Source organism: Mastomys coucha, unplaced genomic scaffold (assembly GCF_008632895.1).
Source record: "Mastomys coucha isolate ucsf_1 unplaced genomic scaffold, UCSF_Mcou_1 pScaffold7, whole genome shotgun sequence".
NCBI classification, from domain to species: Eukaryota; Metazoa; Chordata; class Mammalia; order Rodentia; family Muridae; genus Mastomys; species Mastomys coucha.
In genome coordinates, this window is record NW_022196913.1 from 62,780,187 (window position 1) to 62,799,742 (window position 19,556).

At 48.4% G+C, this 19,556-nt stretch overlaps 1 protein-coding gene across 4 annotated transcripts in view; it reads right to left on the bottom strand.

Moving 5' to 3' along the window:
* Klhl3 (kelch like family member 3) overlaps positions 1-19,556 on the bottom strand; it is a 130,648-nt gene that overhangs the window by 72,596 nt on the left and 38,496 nt on the right. For all 4 annotated transcript variants that reach the window (XM_031358434.1, XM_031358435.1, XM_031358432.1 and 1 more), the window contains 2 exons: positions 11,800-11,921; positions 3,866-4,028 (listed from right to left, as the gene is read on the bottom strand). In XM_031358434.1, the coding sequence (XP_031214294.1) occupies positions 3,866-4,028; positions 11,800-11,921 (285 nt within the window). The remainder of the gene's footprint in view (positions 1-3,865; positions 4,029-11,799; positions 11,922-19,556) is intronic.

Consider the following 19,556-nt stretch of genomic DNA (forward strand, 5'->3'; position numbering starts at 1 on the left):
TCCTGGAATGATCAGTGAAGGGTTTTGTACTAAGTTGAAATAGTGGCAATACATCAGAAAAAGAGCTTTCACTAGAAAAGTAAGTGTTCGGGAACAAGATGGGGTGGCAGGCAAGTGAAGGCAGAGCCCAGTTGGCTAGAAACTGAGAAAGGGAGAAGAGGGACCACAGATCCACCTGCCTGTATTTCCAGATAAAAGAAACCCAAAATCAGGAGCCTTGAACTAGTCCCCTTCCCCAGGGCGTGTGTAGTTTGAACACCGGTAGTCAGAGACCGTGAGTTCCAGTGTCTACAGCCTGGACCCGGCTCTGAAGCCCCTCAGTACAGCAGCTGGGTCTGTCAAGGAGGATGCAGTGCCCAGACTCGGGGTCTCTGCTTCTGCAAGACATCTCCTCTTGCTCTTCATCATTCCTGCCATCCTAAAACCCAGTAAGGCTTTATAAAAACAGTCCAGGGTTGCTCAGCTCCATGGGCTGGCAGGCCTGACTCCTGGATCTGATACAAAGGATTCTCTGGCAATGTTGGCTCGAAAAGACTTTGTAAAATGAGGCAGCCGAGCATTGTATCTTGCATGTAACAGCAGAACAAAGTAAAGTGAAAGATCTGTCTCCAGAAACAGGGGTCCCCAGAGTACCGGGTCCCACCTGAGGCCAGGGAGAAACAATCACAAAATGAAGCAGGCCCACATCAGTCGAAGAGGAAGGACCCAAGGTGTCATTCCAACCTCCCTCTCTAAACACAGCAGTCTTGATCATTTCCCTCCTACTCTCCGTTCACTGGAGTTGGAGTGTCTGCATTATCCCTGCACCTTAAAGCCCCTACTCTACAAAGCCGAGGCTGTGCAGAAGGCAGGCTGTGGGGAGGTCACAGGCCTGCACCACAGAGTGGGGGGTCCATGTCTGTCAAGCATGCTAACCGAGCCAGGGAATATAGACATGGCCACCTGTGCGGAGAGCAGACAATCTCTGTGTGGCTAGGTACAACCAAGAAGAGAAGACACCATGTCTTACCTCTCCAACTCCAAGATGACCGTAAGGTCTGTACCAGCATCAGCTGTCTGTCCATCTGTGTACACTGCCTGATGCTGGCATTTGGTAACACTGTGACACCGTGACACAGGCGACTAAGCACATACCATTTCAGTGGAACAGGCCCGCTTTCTAGCTCCCTGTGCTCTTCACTACCCTTGTGTGCAAACTGGAAGCTGTGGAAGGCAATGGACATAGATGCCAACACTGAGTTTGAATTCTGTCCCTGCCCTTACTCGTTGCATCTCCTCAGACCATCTTACCTCTTGGGATCCTGGTTGCCTCAACTGTTGCATACCTCTGAGGAGGGTGTTCATGAAGTGCGTAGCATAAGAGGGGTAACCAAAGAGAAAGCTCCAATAAATACTGGTAACGGAAATTCACCAAGCTACCACAGACACGTGTGCCAAAGCTGCTGCCAGAAGCCAACCGCTTGGACAGCATCAGGACCAGGAGGTGCCAGCAGGAAGCGTCATCTCCACCTTCCCACAGATCTGGCTTACCACAAGACTGGGGAGGGCAGGGGAGGATGAAGAAAACCCAGAGCTTGTATGGATGTACACACTGGAGGGGTTAGCAGAGAGGGTTGGAGGGGGAGATACGAAAGAGGGGAACAGAAGTCCAAGTACCTCAGCCCTGTACCTTCCACACACTGACACATGCTCACAGTGGGACCACATGTGGAGACACTCATCCTGGATCAGCTCCTGCTACGTCAAACCTGAGCAGCATCCTTCAGCAAAGGGGCCTCCTCCACGTGGGACCCTCGTTAGGAGAGAGGAGGTGGAAGAAGGACCGACAGCACAGTGGACAAATGACACGCAGCAGAGTTCAGGCTCACAGCCAACACAGGCCTACAGGACCGAGAGCCAGGGCTTCCAGAGAAGTCCTTCACAATGGTCAGCTTCCAGGACATCTTCGCCATTAGTCATGTGCGTCTGCATAGAGGATCGACATGTTATCTGTGACCATTGGTCATGTGTGTACATGTGCATGGAGGATTGATAATCTCTGACCATTGGTCATGTCCATGGAGGCCTGACAGTCTGTGACCATTGGTCATGTGTTCCTGCACATGGAGGCCCAAGTCTGTACCAGGGGGTTGACTAGAAAACCCAAAGCAACAGGGCACAAGCTTGTCACCTCATGACACAGGGACTGCTGTAGCACAGGGCAGACAGCAGCTCCTCAGCTCATTTCCTAGGTCCTGGCGAGAGGAGCAGGCATGACGCTGTTTATCTGGCCATGGGATGAGATAAAGCTCTCCCCTGGGAGACAATGAGGCAGCTGTGCACCAACCTAGCAATTAAGATGGACAGACCCGTTTCTAAGATAACTGGGATCCGTCCACTTCCTGCAATGAACGCTGAGGGCGTGTGCCCTGCTAAACATTGCTGGACAGCATAGTTACCTCCATTTCTTCTCTCTCCATTCAAATACGAGTTCTCCAAGGTACAGTGTTGCCCAGAGAACACACTGCCGGCTGCGGCTCCTCCAGCCGTGTCTAGTGTAGGTGGTTACACACATATTAAAGAAAAAGGCAGTAGTTCGCTGCCTTTCTGATGTCTGTGAACACTTTTTCTGACTAAGACACCTAATTGTAACACACAGATTGGCTCTGTCATCAGGATGAATCGTGGCCTGGCCAGTATGCATGAGGGAAGACTGCAGAGGCCCAACCTCATCCTCCTGGAGAAGTCAACATCGATGTCTAGAGCAAATAAACTTAAAGTTAACAGTGTTCAAAGTTTTCTGAGGTGAATGAAGGAAGCTAACCTGTGAAGTTGCCTTTTGTTTATATTTTATATTTCTAATTGTGTGGTTCTGTGTGGGTCTGTACGTATGAGCGCAGGTGGGCATAGAGGCCAGATCCCTTGGCAGAGTGATTGTAAGGTACCAACATGGCTGCCAAGAAGCCAGCCCTGGTCCTCTCGGAGCAGTGTGTGCTCTCAACTGATGAGTGGCAGCACCATCACTCTGACTTGAGTCCAACTACACTCTCACCCTCGGTGGGGGTCAGTTGGTTGATTTGTTTGATTTGGTTTGGCTTTGACTGGGGTTTTATCATGTAACCCAGACTGGCCTTGAACTTGTGGTGATCCTCCAGCCTCTGTAAGGCTGAGTCATGGGTGTGTGCCACCACACCCATCTTGCACTTTAATTCCTTTCAGAGTTAATTCCTTTCAGAGTTAAAAATAATCAGTGAGTCTGGAAAACAAAGAGAGGGCACTAGTTAATCCCCCAGAGCCTGGAATGTGTTCAACTTCCAATACCATCTACATGGAGCAATAAGCAAAGAAAAGATGCCTTAAACAAGAAAAAGATCCATTTCAACACTAAGCTTAGTTTATGTTACGCACATGTGCACACACATGCACACACACTAATGCATGTACAAACACATACAAATTCGCATATACACACCTGTATATACACGTAAACACACTCATGCACAATACTCTTATGCATGCACATACACACTCAAATTCACAAGTATCTGCATGCACGCAAGTTCACACACATACACACATTCACACATCCTTACTCACACACTCATATGCACACCCATGCTCACACTCTCATGAACTCTCTTATAAGCACACTGGCATGCCTTCCCAATACTTCTCCATACCGACTACACCAACCATGTACGAGTTAACCATATTCCACTCTACCATGAGCTAGACTTGCCGGCTATTAATTATCCGAGTTTTGTCTCCCTAACCAACTCATAGTTGCTTTGTAAAAGAAGACACTTCTCAGGATCCGTGAGAGTCCCCAGTGGGTCAGGTGACTAAGTCCATGAGCTCATGGGAAAGGTGGGCTGCCCTGTCTTACCTGCATAGGCGTTAGCCTGCTGCAGGAGGTCTGTGCAGGTGTGCACATCTGCAAAGGCGCGGATGCCCAGGCAGTTGGTGGGATGCAGCTGAGACTGCAGGAAGTCACAGCAGTTCTGACGCACGTCCATGAGCTGCAGCAAGCTGGCCGCTGGAAGCAGAACCTGCGAGAAAGAGAGTGACCCTCTAGACACCTGGTCCCACAGCAGGAGCACATCCCCGAAATCACTGTCCCTTCATGTTCCCGTGACCTTATACTCAAGATTTTCTTAGGGCTCTCCACTGACTTCTTGCTGAGTCAAAACTTCCCAGCCTGCTTTGCCCTTGGAGCCCCGCCCACAGGGAGAGTCTCAGTATCATTCAGACCTGTAAAGCTTTCCAGGGTTGTCTCCATCCCAGGACCTTAGTAAAATGCAGGTTTAGGTTCAGCAGGCCTGAAAGCTCACTCATCTCTAAGAACTCAAATGACTCTGTACATGCTGGACAAGGAACTACACGCAGTGAGACACAGTGTGTGCACACATGCAATCCAAGTACACCGCATGTACAGCACACCCAGAAGCTCTAAATACTTGGCCACACACCGGCATCACACATCCTGATGGGTATGGGCCATTGTGTGCCGTTTCCTCTGAGATTGAACTCTTCTGTCTTGGAGGAAAGCTTGTGAAGACAGAGGGTGTCTGCAGGGAGGTAAGACAGGAGGGCATTCTCAGGAGACATGAAACATTCCATCCTTCAGGGAAGCTCTTAAGCTAAGGAGATGAAGAAACCTAACAGCTTCAGGAAGTCCCTGAAACTGACCAGATCCACTAGGCCCTCCCTCCCGAAGTTTGTATAAGCAAGCAGTAAGGACTGGGGAGAGACACTCTCAGACAAGCCGAGCTTCCTGCAAAGCCCTCCGTCGAAGGTACTGAGCTGCCTGTATGTAGACTGTGCAGTGAGCTCCCAGTTTCTGGCTTTCTTGAGCTGTCACCCATGATGGGATGGGCTCTGGTGACACTGCTATCTTTGAGTCATTTCTGCTCCTGTGAGTGACCCCAATAAAACTTACTGGTTTTACCAAGTTAAACTTTGGGGACATCTGTTCTTTGGTCTGTCATTGGGGCAAATCAGTGTTTGTTTATATCTCCCCAAAGATAGTGTCATACAGCAAGTGTGACCTGGGTGTGGAGAGATATTTAAGGTTCCCTCACACGCTTCTCTAGCCAGCTGACTCTGGGCCCCACTGCCCTGAAGACTGCAGCATGTCGTCCTTACTTAGCACTTGCTGAGTTGCTCACTAGCCCGCTCTCACTCTGCGCATCTCTGTGTTAGACACTGGTCAAGGCTCTAAGATCCAGTAGTAAACAAAATAAACAACATCTTGCTTTGATGGCGCTTGTCATCTGACCAAAAGAAGAGTGTCACCCCAGCCACTGTGCACTTGAGCTGCCCTCCTCCCCAACAGGTTAAAAAGCAAAGGAGTTCTCAAAATGCGTCCTCAGAGGGGAGAGCTAAGTTCTTTGTTGAAAAGTCACAGGACACTTATTCTGCATCATGGAAAACAGAATAGTTCTTGCTTGGGTGTGTGCACACATGTTTTTCCTAAGAACCAGGGGAAACTGGCTTGAGCAAGCCTGCTGGGCACTCACTACCAGCCCTTGTCAAGCTTTTCACAGCTGCCCAGCCTTGCCCTCTAGATCATAAAAACCAGACAAATGCCCTGCCCCACTGGGCTCCACTGTCCCCTCACTCTGTGGAAGAGGCAGGCAGCGGGAATAACTTATCAAAAAAGAAACTTGGGCAAAAACCACCCACCTGGCACCAGTTCCTTGTAGCAATTCCCTGTTCCTATGTCCTTCCTCCCAACTGCCCCCTATCCTCACCCCCATGACCCCACCCACCCCCAGTTCTCAGGGAGAGAAGCTGAGCCAGACCAACTCCAGCTGCTCCCATCTACAACCAGGAAAACATGGCTGCAGGCATAGCTGCTTTTGTTCTTTTTACTTGGGGAATATGTGTGTCTCTTTTGTTTTTAATAATTTAAATGCTGGATGCTGATCTTCTCCCAAAACATCTCTGAGCCCTCCATATAGACTTCCATCACTGCTATGTGCTTAGGCCTAAAACCATGCTCTACTGATCATTCCTGGTCCTTGTCCTTCCACAAGGGGTAACCAACATTCCTGGTCTGACAGCACTGAGGGACACCCCACAGCTTCCAGTGCTATGGAAGGACAGTGTGCCCCGTTCATCCTCCTTGCCCAGATGCATCCACTTCCACCCCAAGAAGCCCACTGTGCATCTGACTGAGCCGAGTGTCTACTCTCCACAGGGAGGGCTCTGCCCCTACACCAATTTCAACAGCTCCCTGGAAAGGCCACTCCGCTCCTCCTGCCCCACACCCCGCCTCCCTCTTGCCGTGTCCCCAGCAAGGCTGAGTTAACACGAATGTCCTTGGTATTTTCTGGCCCACTGGTTCATTTCTGAAGAAGAAAGAGATAAAAATCGACTTCACCTCAGAGTTGTAAAACACAGGCGAACCCAACTAGAACCCAAATCTGGCCGCCTGAGCTCCATCCCCACCAGGCAAGCCTCCACCCCACTCGGCAGCCATAAACTTGGAAATTCAATTAACCTGTGAGCCACTCAAGCCTGGTCATGCAGATTCCAAGTCCAGATTAGTCCCTGCCTGCCTGCCAGAGAGGTGGCGATCCATTAGCCACTCTCTCTGGGTAAACACTAGAAATGAAAAAGGCTCCCCCGCCACGTGACCCCACAGAGCCTCTGGCCAATCATTCGGGATTGTCTGATCCTGATAGTTTTAGGACAAGTTCTGGGGACCCCCTCAGTTCTAGGCAACCTGGAACATTTATGTATGCTAGCCTGGGGATGGGGGAGTATCTCTAGCCAGTAACTCTCTGAAAGGTTGAGATTCCGGCCCAGCCCCAGGCTGCGTTCCCTGCCACGCCCTAGCAAGACCACACTCCCTTCCTTCCCTCCAGAAAGACTGCACAGTTTAGGGCTTCAGTTTTCAACCTCATGACAGCCAGCTTGAGAAGTACAATAACAAATTATTTCCTGAGCCCGTGCCTTAGGTTACATCCTAACCTAACACTGTGTTGGCAAACTACCCACCTAGCTTTCAAGTTCCCTACTGTTCACAAAACCCACTTAACAGACAAGAGCTGAAGAGAGTTTCCACTCCCACCCTCTCCTTGCTTGGCCCCTCCTACCTGAGCGTGCCCCCTTGACCTGGCTTCCCACAATGAACCCAGCTGTGGTCTAATGGCTCATACACTCCTTGATCTGGCGCTTAAAGGCCCTCGTCTGCCCTCCATAGCCTTACTCGGGACAGGAAGATTAGAGGAGGCCACAATAGGATGGGGAGACCAGGAGATAAGCCCCCTTTTTTTTTCTTCTTCTTCTTTTTTTGGTTTTTCGAGACAGGGTTTCTCTGTGTAGCTCTGGCTGTCCTGGAACTCATTCTGCAGGCCAGGCTGGCCTCGAACTCAAGTGCTAGGATTAAAGGCATGTGCCACCACTGCCCAGCAATAAGCCCCCTTTCATGCCCTATTGCTCAGGGATAGACTGAGGCCCTATCAGATAGGGCCATACACACAAACCCAACCCCCCAGGGGAAGGTAACAGGTCCGTCCCATCTTCCATATCAGCAGGACTTGGGGGCATTTCCTCTTCTCTACTTCCTGAACTCAGCTCCACTCTAGGCTTTGAAGTAGACTGTGAGGGTAGAGCCAGAGTTGAGGGAGGGAGGAGTTAGCGGGAACTACCCACCGGTATAGAAAATTACCCTGGGTCGAAAGCATCTGGCTTGCCTTTCAGCGCCTCATTCCTAAAGCAGCCTGCAAGGGCCCACAGCAGGGGGTTTACAGGTCCCCTCGGCTGGCACATAGCCAGCCTTCCACTTCTCCTGCGCTGGGCCTGTCTTGTTTGTTCTCTCCCTGTATCACAAGAGAACACAGCAGAGGAAGTCCCTCGCAGGCTTTGCTTCCTTTTGCAAAAACAAGAGGAAATGCCCTGCCTCAGAAAACACCTCATCCTGGAACTCCATCCAGCGGGAGGGGAGGAGGGGCAGGGCCAGGCACAATGGAGGGCACGCCAGAGTGCCAGGTGAAAGGTGACCAGAGCCCCTCCTGGCTGAGCACTGCGTAGGCTCAGGGAGGGAGGACAGAAGAGGACAAGCAAGGTGCAGGTGACTGGACAGTGGGAGATCAAAGTGTCACTCTCAGTGATGGTGTTCCCACTTGCTGGGACAATGCCCTTAGCTCTAGGTGCCTCCGTCTCAATAGTACAGTGGGCGTGGTCAGGGTAGTGCCTTAAGGCTGGAGAGATTCAAGCGGGTGATGCATTTACAGGAGTGAGCAGTGCACTACTCCGAGTGCACTACGCACAGCCATTAGCACTGTCAGTTTTGATTATAATTGACCACTGGGGGCAGAAACCAAGGCTCAGACCATTCACTTCATGAGGTCAGCACAGTCATGCCGGTTAGTCAGAGGGTTCAGGTCCCCGCTCCACTTGCGCGGCATGGCCTGGGTTCTAATCACACTAGTAAGTCTCTGCACAACTGTGGCCACCTCCGTCATCGAAGAGCCAGTTCTCCAAGGGACAGGGATGTGCGTCTGGGAAGGGATAAGATTTAACTCTCAGGGACATTCGACCAAGCCCCAACCTCGAACAGCTGGTCCCTCAGAGGGCTCCCAGCCTGGGTTAGGGGGATGGGCACAAAGACAGACCAAAGTCTGGCCCAAACATTTCCTGAGCGTGGTCCGCTCCGCTTCTTCTCCCTGTCAGGCAGAAGTGACTACTTCCTCCTGGATATCTCCACCGGGGCCCCCCATCTGTCTCTGCCTACAGAGCAGCTGTTCCTCGGGGAAGCAGCCCATCCCAGCAACTTCTCTGTGGACACTGACGGGTGGTGCAGGCTCAAGAAAAGCGCTGAATGCCTGTCCAAATGTGGGACGAGATGAGTTTCTGTACTGCCCAGCACGTAGGTGGGACAGCCTGTGGCCCTGTGCCTTCTAGACCTTGCTTTTCCACCCCTCGATACCCAGCATACAGCCCAAAGGTCCCTCTGCTCAGAAGAATAGCTGGTGCCTGGTCTGGGTCTCCATCCATGCCAAGCATTCTGGGCATACCCCAAGAGGTACCGTAAAGTATCCTCCTGCCTAGGAGAATTCCCAACCACCTCTAGATCAGATGGGGTTAGCCTTGCTGACTTCACCATGACTCCTACTCCCCACCTGGCTGCCTGGCCACCTGTCCTCAGTCCCTGTCAGCATCAACACCTACATTTGACGTACATGTATGACGGCATCACCCTGTTTAGGTAATACTATTATGCACCGTGTGCCAGGCCCTACTCTAAGGCCATGCCAGTAGGCTCACCCCTCACACCAGCCCTGTCAGAGTAAGTGCTGTTATCATGACCACACTGATGAAATGGCTCACACCAGCCCTGTCAGAGAAAGTGCTGTTATAGCCACACTGACGAAATGGCTCACACCAGCCCTGTCAGAGAAAGTGCTGTTATAGCCACACTGACGAAATGGATCACACCAGCCCCGTCAGAGTAAACCCTGTTATCATAGCCACACTGACGAAATGAAAACCCTGGGACAAAGAGAGATCACCTGACTTGCCTCATCATCACAGTCTGATAATGAGGGAGGCCAGGGTTTGAGGAGGGGCTGTTTATGGATAACTATGTAAAATGGCCACTCTTATGACCTCTGCTGTACGGAGAAGACTGAACTTGGCCATGGGGCATCAGGAAAGTAGAAAGGCTCCAGCAGGTGGGGGGAGGCAGAGGTCAAGCACACAGACTCATTGGTTTCTCCTCCGGCAGAACCGGCAGCCATGCTGAAGGCAGTGGCAGGAACACTGGGGCTAAGAAGCCATCATTGTTCCTCCAAGAAGTTCCTCCACTCGTCCTCTAAACAGCACTCACTCTGTTCCCTCCTGCTCTTCCCCCTCCTTCTTGGACAAATTTGTTTTTAAAAGTAATGACAAAGTCACTTTCTACAGAGCTCTCTGGTATCTGCTGTCACCGCCTTGAAATACCGCATTTTGTAAGCCAGAGAGATCAGCACAGGGTTAGACCAGAGTTGTAAAAATTACCTTTGTACTGGCAGATACCTATCACTTTTATTTGTTAATTAATGCCTTAATTTCTTAATTAATAACATAACTGATACTATCTATTATTAATTATTTATTTATAATAAATAAATTGATATTTATTACTGTTTTGTTGCTCTTAACATCTGTCAGGAAGTAAAAACCTAAACAGAGCCCTTTCTAATTTTCCAAAATACACGTTTTAGTGTGTATATAGTTTGAGCCAGGCATGGTGGCAAACGCCTTTAGTCTCAACATTCAGGAGGCAGAGGCAGGTGGATCTCGTGGGTTTGAGGCCAGCCTGGTCTACACAGGGAGCTCTCTAAGACAGCCAGGACAGTGAGACCTATATGTCTATAAATGGTGGGTTAGCCCAAAGTGCTATAGTAACTACATAAAACTAGGGGACCTTCCTGTCACTGCAGGCTATGCAGGGACAATGCAATGCGCCTCACTCGATCCGCCCACCTGCACCTCACCCCACCTTAGCACCATTCCGCCACCATTCATTCCTCCACCTCAGCTTGAAGCTTAACTCTTAAAAAAAAGATCCTTCCCAAAAACCTTCCCTCATCCAAAGTGTCCCTTGGTGTCCTCTCCCACTGCGGGACTGTGCACAGACACAGAGGTGACTCGTGGCTTTCTTTAATGGATGTCTCTCCTCATCCCCACACTGCAGACCCCAGGGGACCAGTGCTGTCACATCTACAGTGCCAGTCGGTGAAGGGGGTGGCAGGAACATTGGGGCTAAGAAGCCATCATCAAGCCAGCCTCTCAGACAGCTCCGACCTGAAAGCGTGGCCTTTCAGTAGGAAATGGCTATCTCGCTCACTAGTCACGTAAAGTCCATCACTCTTGTAAGGGTGGAAGAGTGCACCCTTGTCTGTTCAGCCCCTCCCCAGTCATCTCCCTAACTGAAGCGTAGTACGTGTGTCCTCTCTTGGGTCCTCTGCCTTTCCCGGATCCTCGTCTGCAGGCTCCAGGTGGCAGAGGGCCAGGCAGGGTTGAGAAAGAGAGGAAAGGCGCATTGCCGTGTGCCATCACCACACCTTCTGGTGAGACTCGGTCCTCCGGCTCACCCTCCATGTGCTCGGGGCTTTTACATGACCAAGGCTGTAAGGTAAACAGCATGAAGAGCCTCTCACCACCTGAGACACAAGGGCAGCCTGGAGAGGAGAGGAATAGCCGAGCTTCTGGCTCCTCCTTCATAAGCTAAGTACAACGTGAGCTAGAAACTCCTCACTCCGTGTTGGGGGTCCGTCTAGGCTCCGCCCACAGTTACCTGGCAATTGCCTGACTCACTATGAAATGAGCTGCCTGCCCCCTCCTCTCTCTCTCTTGCCCCTTACCCTCTCTCTGCCTTTCTCTGTCTCTACTACCCACTCAACTCCCCTCCCCATGCCCTGAATAAACTCTATTCTATATTATATTGTGTGGCTGCTCCCTCAAGGGGAAGGGATGCCCCAGCAAGGGCCCACAGAGGCACCCCTTCCTCCACACCATTCTGCGCCTCCACCAAACATATCTCTGTCTCTCCTATCTTTTTATAAAGCACAACACTCCAGACTTGGGCTCGTGCAGAGGTATTACGTACCCTTGGGGTGAAAAGCACAGCTTATGCTGGGCATGCATTGAACGGACAAGGGCACATTCTTCTACCCTTACGCTGGCTGGCATGTGCCCAGGTAGTGATGTCATTCTCTGCAGCTTCGTCTCCCGGTTAGTGACCCTGAGGAGCTGTGGGGGTTAAAGGGCAGGACGCTGACGTGGCGGGTCCCGAGTGCGCGGCACAGGGGCCACTGGGGAGATTACCTGTACGTTCTCTTCTGTCACCTCGATCTCTGCCGTGTAGATGTAGTCGATGAGCTTGCTGAGAGTCTGCCCATCCACGTCCTTGATTTCGATCTTCTTGGCCTTGCTCTCAGACATGTCACCTGCGGTTCCACAACAGAACAGAAAAATGGTGGGAATTTGGCATCTGTGGCCAATTTGCCTCCTGCGTTGTCTTGGAAACATGTGGCTCTTGCCTGTGCCCCCAGAAACTACTGGAGAGAGTCAGGCACGAGGACGACAAGGTCATAATGACCTTGGGTCACTCATACACCAACTGCAGGCATTCTGTGTTCTGCCACTTGTTTCTGTAGCCCAAGCTTTGAGCCCTGCTTACCGACACCTGTATCCAGGGCCAGGCATGGTGAGCAAGCTCTTAGCCAGCCCTGAAGGAGGGCAGGTCTTGTAAGAGAATCTAAATATGACAACATGAAAAATTAGTATTTGTTAATTGCTAACTATGGCCAAACACTGAATGAAGTATTTTAAATTCTTGCTTCTTCCAAACTTCACAGAAATGTGTGATGGTTGTAAAAATTAGCCTCATTTTACATAGAGGGGAAAAAAAAAAAAGCAAACAATCAAACAAACAAAAAAAAAAAGCAAGGCCCAGAAAGGGAGCGCATTCCTCTTGTGGTCATACATCTAACTGCCAGAGGGGGTTAAAAGGGAGTCTGACTTCAGAGTCCATAGCTTTAAACACCAAGTAGCCCAGTCCCAGACAGAAGCACAGTGAAGGGGCACAAACCACACCTAGGAGCTATAGGAGGCCTCCCAGGAGAGCGGCTACTTCTCTGGGAGTGATAGGATGAAGAGAAGAAGTTCAAGAGACAGCAAAGTGGGGAAGGAGGGGCGGGTGTGGGCGCGAGGGTAAAGGAGGAAGGATCCAAGAGGATAGTGTAACTGACAGTGAGAGGCTGGTGTGGCTGGGCGCAGGGCACAGGGCATGGAAGGAAGCTGGAGAGGTACACGTAGCCATGGTGGGTGGAGCCATATGCATCACATGAGGGACCTTCATGGCAAGGGTGACAGCGCTGAGGTCCTACCAGAGAGAAGGACAAAAACAGGTGGAGTGTCCTTCTTGAGGACTTTATACATGAGTACTGTATCTACATCATCTCCACCCTTCTCCTGATGCAACTTGCCCCACAACTTGCTCTACAAGTTATGGCCTTTCCTTCCACACACCTATGTCTACATAAATACAACCTGCTGGGTCCAGGTAGTATTTATTGCTCATATTTCTATGTGTTTAGGGCTGATCATTCAGGATCAGATAAACTACGGATGTGGATTCTCTCTTTCTCTCTCTCTCTCTCTCTCTCTCTCTCTCTCTCTCTCTCTCTCCCTCTCTTTCTCTTCCCCCCCTCTCTCTTTCTCTCCCTCTCTCTCCCTCTCCCTTTCCCTCTCTCTCTGTAATCATTAACTGCCTGTAGCTCTTCATCTAGGGGTGGGGTCCTGTGAGACTTCCCCAACCACGGTGACATGCCAACTGGCGTTGTTCTTTGGAGGTTTTCTATGTTGTTATGATTTCAGAGGTGCAGCTCCTTGTCACAAGTAGAAGACACTGTCTCTCAGCAGACATATCCTGGTCCTCTGGCTCTTACAATCTTTCCGTTTCCTCTTCTCTAATGTTCCTTGAGCCTTTGGTCACGGGGGCTGTGTTGTAGGTGTGTTGACGGGGGATGGACACTCTATAGTCAGCTGTTCTCTGCGCTTTGACCAGATGTGGATTTCTCTGATGGTCTACCGAAGGAGATTTCTGAATGAAATCCTGGATGCAGAGGTGGGAGAGCGCTGAACTGGAGGCAGGAAGAACAGCTGGGAGTCTCTGATAATAACCCAAGAAACAGTAGGTAGCCAGGAAGCAAGACCAATAACAACACCACATTCCCAGCGCATAAGACCCCTGCTGACGCTGGTGCCAGCCTAGAACCAAGCCTCTTCAGCAAGTATAGGGACTTGAGGCAGCAGAGGTGCAAATCAGAGGACAATGTGACTCCAAGAGAGGACATAGTCAGATGCCCTGGTGTGAGCCTACCAACAGCCTGATGACCGTTCTCCCTCAAACTCATGCCAGCCCCTAGAAGATTCAGTAGAGTACAACAGTAGGCTCCCATCGCCCAAGAAAATATGGCGCAGTGCAACACGTGGGCTCCTGACGCCCACCCCCAGGCTACACAATCACACCATCAGTCCACAGGACCCACCCTGCCACAGCTCAGGATCACATGACTCAAACGAGGAAAGTGGGTGGTGTTGGGTTCGTCAAATCGTGCCTGCTAGTCTCCTCGTCAGACAAATGAGGCCAGGAGCTCCCACATCTTTCCTTTCTCTGGGTTCTGTGATAGCCAGTGACTGGAACTCACTGCATCCTGGGGCAGGAGGCCATGGTGAGAAGGCAGGAGGGAAAGATGGTAGGCTCCTCCTGACCCTAAGATGGGGTCCCAATCCTCTAGAGTTTATGCTGAGTCGTACAAACAGAAAAAACAAGTGCAGGCAAAGAAATCAGAAGTTTAGGTTTCCTTCCTCCAAGTGGCTATTTAGAAGTTCACGAATGAGGGTCCAATCGTTAATTGTATCACAGAGATAAGTTAAAGAACAGAGGCCTCAGAAATTGGATCTTGAAAGAACAGCCGGCTGTAAGAAGCCAGAGGCATGTGGTCAGGCCCCAGGCTGACTGCCTTTCCTTCCATGGAAGCTGAGTGTAGGAGTCAAGTCAAGGTTTTAGAACTCCAGATAAACAACCAGGAACTGTTGACACTGTGTGAATAATCTGTGCGAGTATTCACACATGCATGGGTGTAGAGGTCGAGGGGTTCTATTTTCTGAGACAATAACAGATTTATCAAATTCTTTCAGGTTTCTGTGGCCTGTGACAGGTAAGCAGGCTTCTCTAGACCGTGGGTCAGCATCCTGTGTGGTGATCACAGTGAGTCTGCAGTCTGTCTGTCTGTCTGTGCTTGCCAATGCACGGTTGTCCAGCTTTATGCCACCCTGAACATCGTGTGCACTGTGTGCAATGCCAAGAAACTGCCTGAAACACATCGGCTCAGTCTCCAGAGTGGGGTGCTTCATGGACTACATTGTTTTTACAGCACATAGAAGTTGCTCTGCACCTACAGAAACAGAATCATTTAAGTATGGAAAACTAAGAAGTTTAAGAATTTCCCTACTGCCACTCCTCAGCATACACCAAAGTAGCATATACCTCTGTACTGTGTTGTGTTGGAATATTTGGAATTTAGAAATTGCTGTCTGAAGCAAAGAAAACTGCAACAGAGGGAAATGCAGAATGGGAGAGAATCTTTGCTAGCTATGCTGCAGACATGGGGTTACCATTTAGAACACATAAGACAAACAACTGAAGGACAGTGAGTGGAAGCACTTGCCAAACAAGGCAGATGGCCTGAGTCTGGATCCACAGAACCCACATCAAAGCTGTCTGCAATCCTCATGTGCGTTCCTACCAGAGACAGGAGGGAGAAGCAGTGAGGGGAAGGTAGGAGAATCTCAAGAAGTCAGAAGGCCAGCCTGGGCTACTAAGTGGTGAAAGGACTCTGTTTCAGACATGGTAAGAAGGGGAGGAACCAATACCCAAGGCCATCCTCTAACTTCCACATTTGTGTGTACTTACACACATATACACACACACATACACACACAAACACACACACACAAACACACAAACATACACACATACAAACATACACACACATATATACACACAAACACACACATAAACACACAAACATACACACATACAAACATACACACATATACACACACACAAACACACACACACAAACACACAAACATACACACATACATACACACATACAAACATATATACACACACAAATACACAAACATACATATACACACAAACACACACATAAACACACAAACATACACACATACAAACATACACACATATACACACACACAAACACACACACATACACACACAAACACACAAACATACACACATACATACACACATACAAACATATATACACACACAAACACACAAACATACATACACACACACAAACATACAAACATACACACATACATATACACATACAAACATATATACACACACAAACACACACACATGCACACACACAAACACACAAACATATACACATACATACACACACATACATACATACATACATACACACACAAACACACAAACATATACACATACATACATACACACAAACACACACATACACACATACAAACATATATACACACACAAACACACAAACATACATACACACACACAAACACACAAACATACACACATACATATACACATACAAACATATATACACACACAAATACACACACATGCACACACACAAACACACAAACATATACACATACATACACACACACAAACACACACATACACACACACATACATACATACATACACACATACATACACACATATAAACGCAAACACACATACAAATGTACACACATACATACAAACACATACACATACATACACACACAAATACACACATACACACAAACATACACACAATACAAACACACACATACACACACAAACATACACATACACACAAACACACACAGCTGGTGGGAGTGTAAATTGGAGAAGCCATTTTGGTAATCCGTTTCTCAAAAACTTAAAAAGAGAACTCCTTGGAAGCCAGCTTCACAAGTCCTGAACACACACTGAACACATCCATGTCCATTGATGCCCCATTAACAAGAGCAAGGAGTGGAGTGAGCTGGACGTTGACCAATAGCCAAGCGGGAAATAAACATGTCCTCCACAACATACACAATGGACTTTTATTCTAACATAAAATGAAATGAAGTCTACAAGAAAATATTCTATTAAGCAAGGTAATCGAGGTTCAGAAAGATGAATATTGTATGTGAAGCTTAGCTTCCTAGTTTGTAATGTGTGTGTGTGTGTGTGTGTGTGTGTGTGTGTGTGTGAGTGTGAGTGTGTTTATATTGGGGCTAGGGGTTATACAACATAAAATGGCCACCATGAGAGTGGGGATGGGAAACAGAAATGTCGGAGACTGAGGGCAGAAAACATAATACAGGTAACCTGAAGGGAAAAGGCCACTGGAGCTATAGACACATAAAAGGAGGCAGGGGGACAGGCATGTATGTGCAGTGGCACTACGTATGTGCAATGGCACTATGTATGTGCAGAGGCACTACCTATGTATGTGCAGTGGCACTACCTATGTATGTGCAGTGGCACTATCTATGTATGTGCAGTGGCACTACCTATGTATGTGCAGTGGTATCCATGGCATTGACAATTAAGATTAAAATAACCAACTCTGAAGAATAGCGAAGGTGTTCTGGGCCCCGCAGTATCAGATACTCAGCCAAAATGCAACTCTTTATGTCCATTCATTTCATTAGCGTAAAAATACGTTGAGATCTTTAAGTAGTGGGAGAAGTACATATATACCAAGGAGTTCCTTTGGAGGCCTGAGAGCATGCAGCTCATCGGAAGCATGGCTACCTAGCATGCAGGAAGCCCTGGGTTCAACCCCAGTGCGCTCAAACCTGGTATGAGAATGTGTTCCCTTAATTGCAGCACCTCCAGAACAGTGGAGGCAGGAGGATCACCCTTGGCCAGATAGTGAGTGTCTAGGCCAGGTCTTCCTCTCCCAAAAAGTAAAAAATAAAAATAAAAGATTTGCTTTAAAGTAAATTCCTCTATGACATTATCAATTGATGTCTGTTTTTATATTTTTATATGGTTCATGGTGATGAGTGGAGAAAGTTTAAGAAACCCTATTCTAAAGACTTTTTTTTTCTTCTTTGGACAACTGTGCAGTTTCAGTAAACAAGGAAATAACACAAGAAAGAAAACGTTGGGGTCTGAGGCAGCAGTTAGTGTCTGTGTATTCCATGGAGGGTCTGTGAGGCAGCCCAGTGAGCAAAGGTTCCTGACCCCAAGATTGACCACTGGGGCTCAATGTCCAGAGCTCACGGGTATCTTCTGATCTCCACACAAATGCTACAATGTGTGCACACACACACATCAAACACATGCACATGCAAACATACAAAATAAATAAATATTTAAAAAGAGAGTTCCCTTGTAGTGAACTAAGAGATGTAATGGGGGCAGGGGGAGGTGTTGAGATGGCTCAGTGATTAAGAGCACTGACTGCTCTTCCAGAGGTCCAGAGTTAAATTTCCAGCACCCACATGGTAGCTCACAACCATCTGTAATGGGATCTGATGCCCTCTTCTGGTATGTCTGAAGACAACTATAGTGTACTCATATAAATAAAGTCAGTAAATCTTTTTTTTTTTTTGAAAGATGTAACTATAGTTACATAACTGTAAAAAACAATCTTACAATTTTCTAAAATTTTCTGTGTTTACTTGTGTGTGTTCTGTGTGTGTGTGTATGTGTGTGTGTGTGTGTGTGAGAGAGAGAGAGAGAGAGACAGAGAGACAGAGAGACAGAGAGAGAGAGACAGAGAGACAGAGAGAGAGAGAGAGAGAGATGCTTGCCTGAATGTGTGTTGGCATGTGTCTGTCCCTTTTTTTTAGGTAATCAAACTCCTGTCAAATTCATAATCCTGCCCAGATACCACCACATCAAGCTAGGATCTCTGTCCTTCTTGACTCTTCACTAACCTCTATTAGTTTGACAAAGTAGTTCTAGAAAATAGAAAGTCAGACCCTGTGGCTTTTCCCATCTCTGAGCTCAACCCAAGGAGAGAGCCCTAGGGGCCACCTCTGCTAACTTTTTCCCAGGGGGCTCTGCTAGACACCCCAGAGAAACTCATTTTATATATCGTTGGCTGTATCTCTGCTTGTCATATATTAACTTGCATGTGCAATGAGGGGCAGACATTTGTTCATTCAGCTAGCACATACCAAATATGCCCCACATGCTAGATCTAGGACCTAAGTGGACAGGCCTTCGATCTGCCCTCACTGAGCTAAGTCTGGTGGTTGGATTTATGGGGGGATGGAGGTAGACACCATCAAACCCACAACTGCAAAGGGTCAAATGCTAGAAAAGGGGACTCTCCTTAGAAAGAGTCAGTTAGGAATCCCTGCACCCCAACACTAAACGCACAAGAGCACACATCTGCTTTCTTGGTCATGGCGTCCACTGCTTCCATTGGATTGATTTCTATTTAAAAGCCTGCTCTGCAGAGTGAGTTCCAGGACAGCCAAGGCTACACAGAGAAACCCTGTCTCAAAAACAAACAAACAAACAAAATCAAAACAAAAAATCAAAACAAAAAGCCACTGATCTGGAGGAGTCATAACTACTCAGACATGTAAAGGTTTGAGGACAACATTAGCTTCCTTATTTTTGCCAGTGGGTTCCAGGGAATCAAACTCCTGTCTTCAGGCATGTCAGAAGCCATGAGAATAAGGGAAAGTGTCCCAGAAGAGGGAATAGAAGTAAGGAAGAATGTGAACTTTATAGAAACATAAAAGGTTCAGTCTTGAATTAGTGGATCAGCACAAAAACCACTGACCATAAAAGCTGACCTGGCTCCACCTGGAACCCATGACACAAGGAGAGAATCAAACCTCAAAACTGCCCTCTATACGTACACTCAGGATGCAGGATCTGGGCTGCCTACATGCTAACAGATAACATTAAAGAGTTCAGACTTGGGCTGGTGAGATGGCGAGATGGCTCAGTGGGTAAGAGCACTGACTTCTCTTCTGAAGGTCCTGAGTTCGGA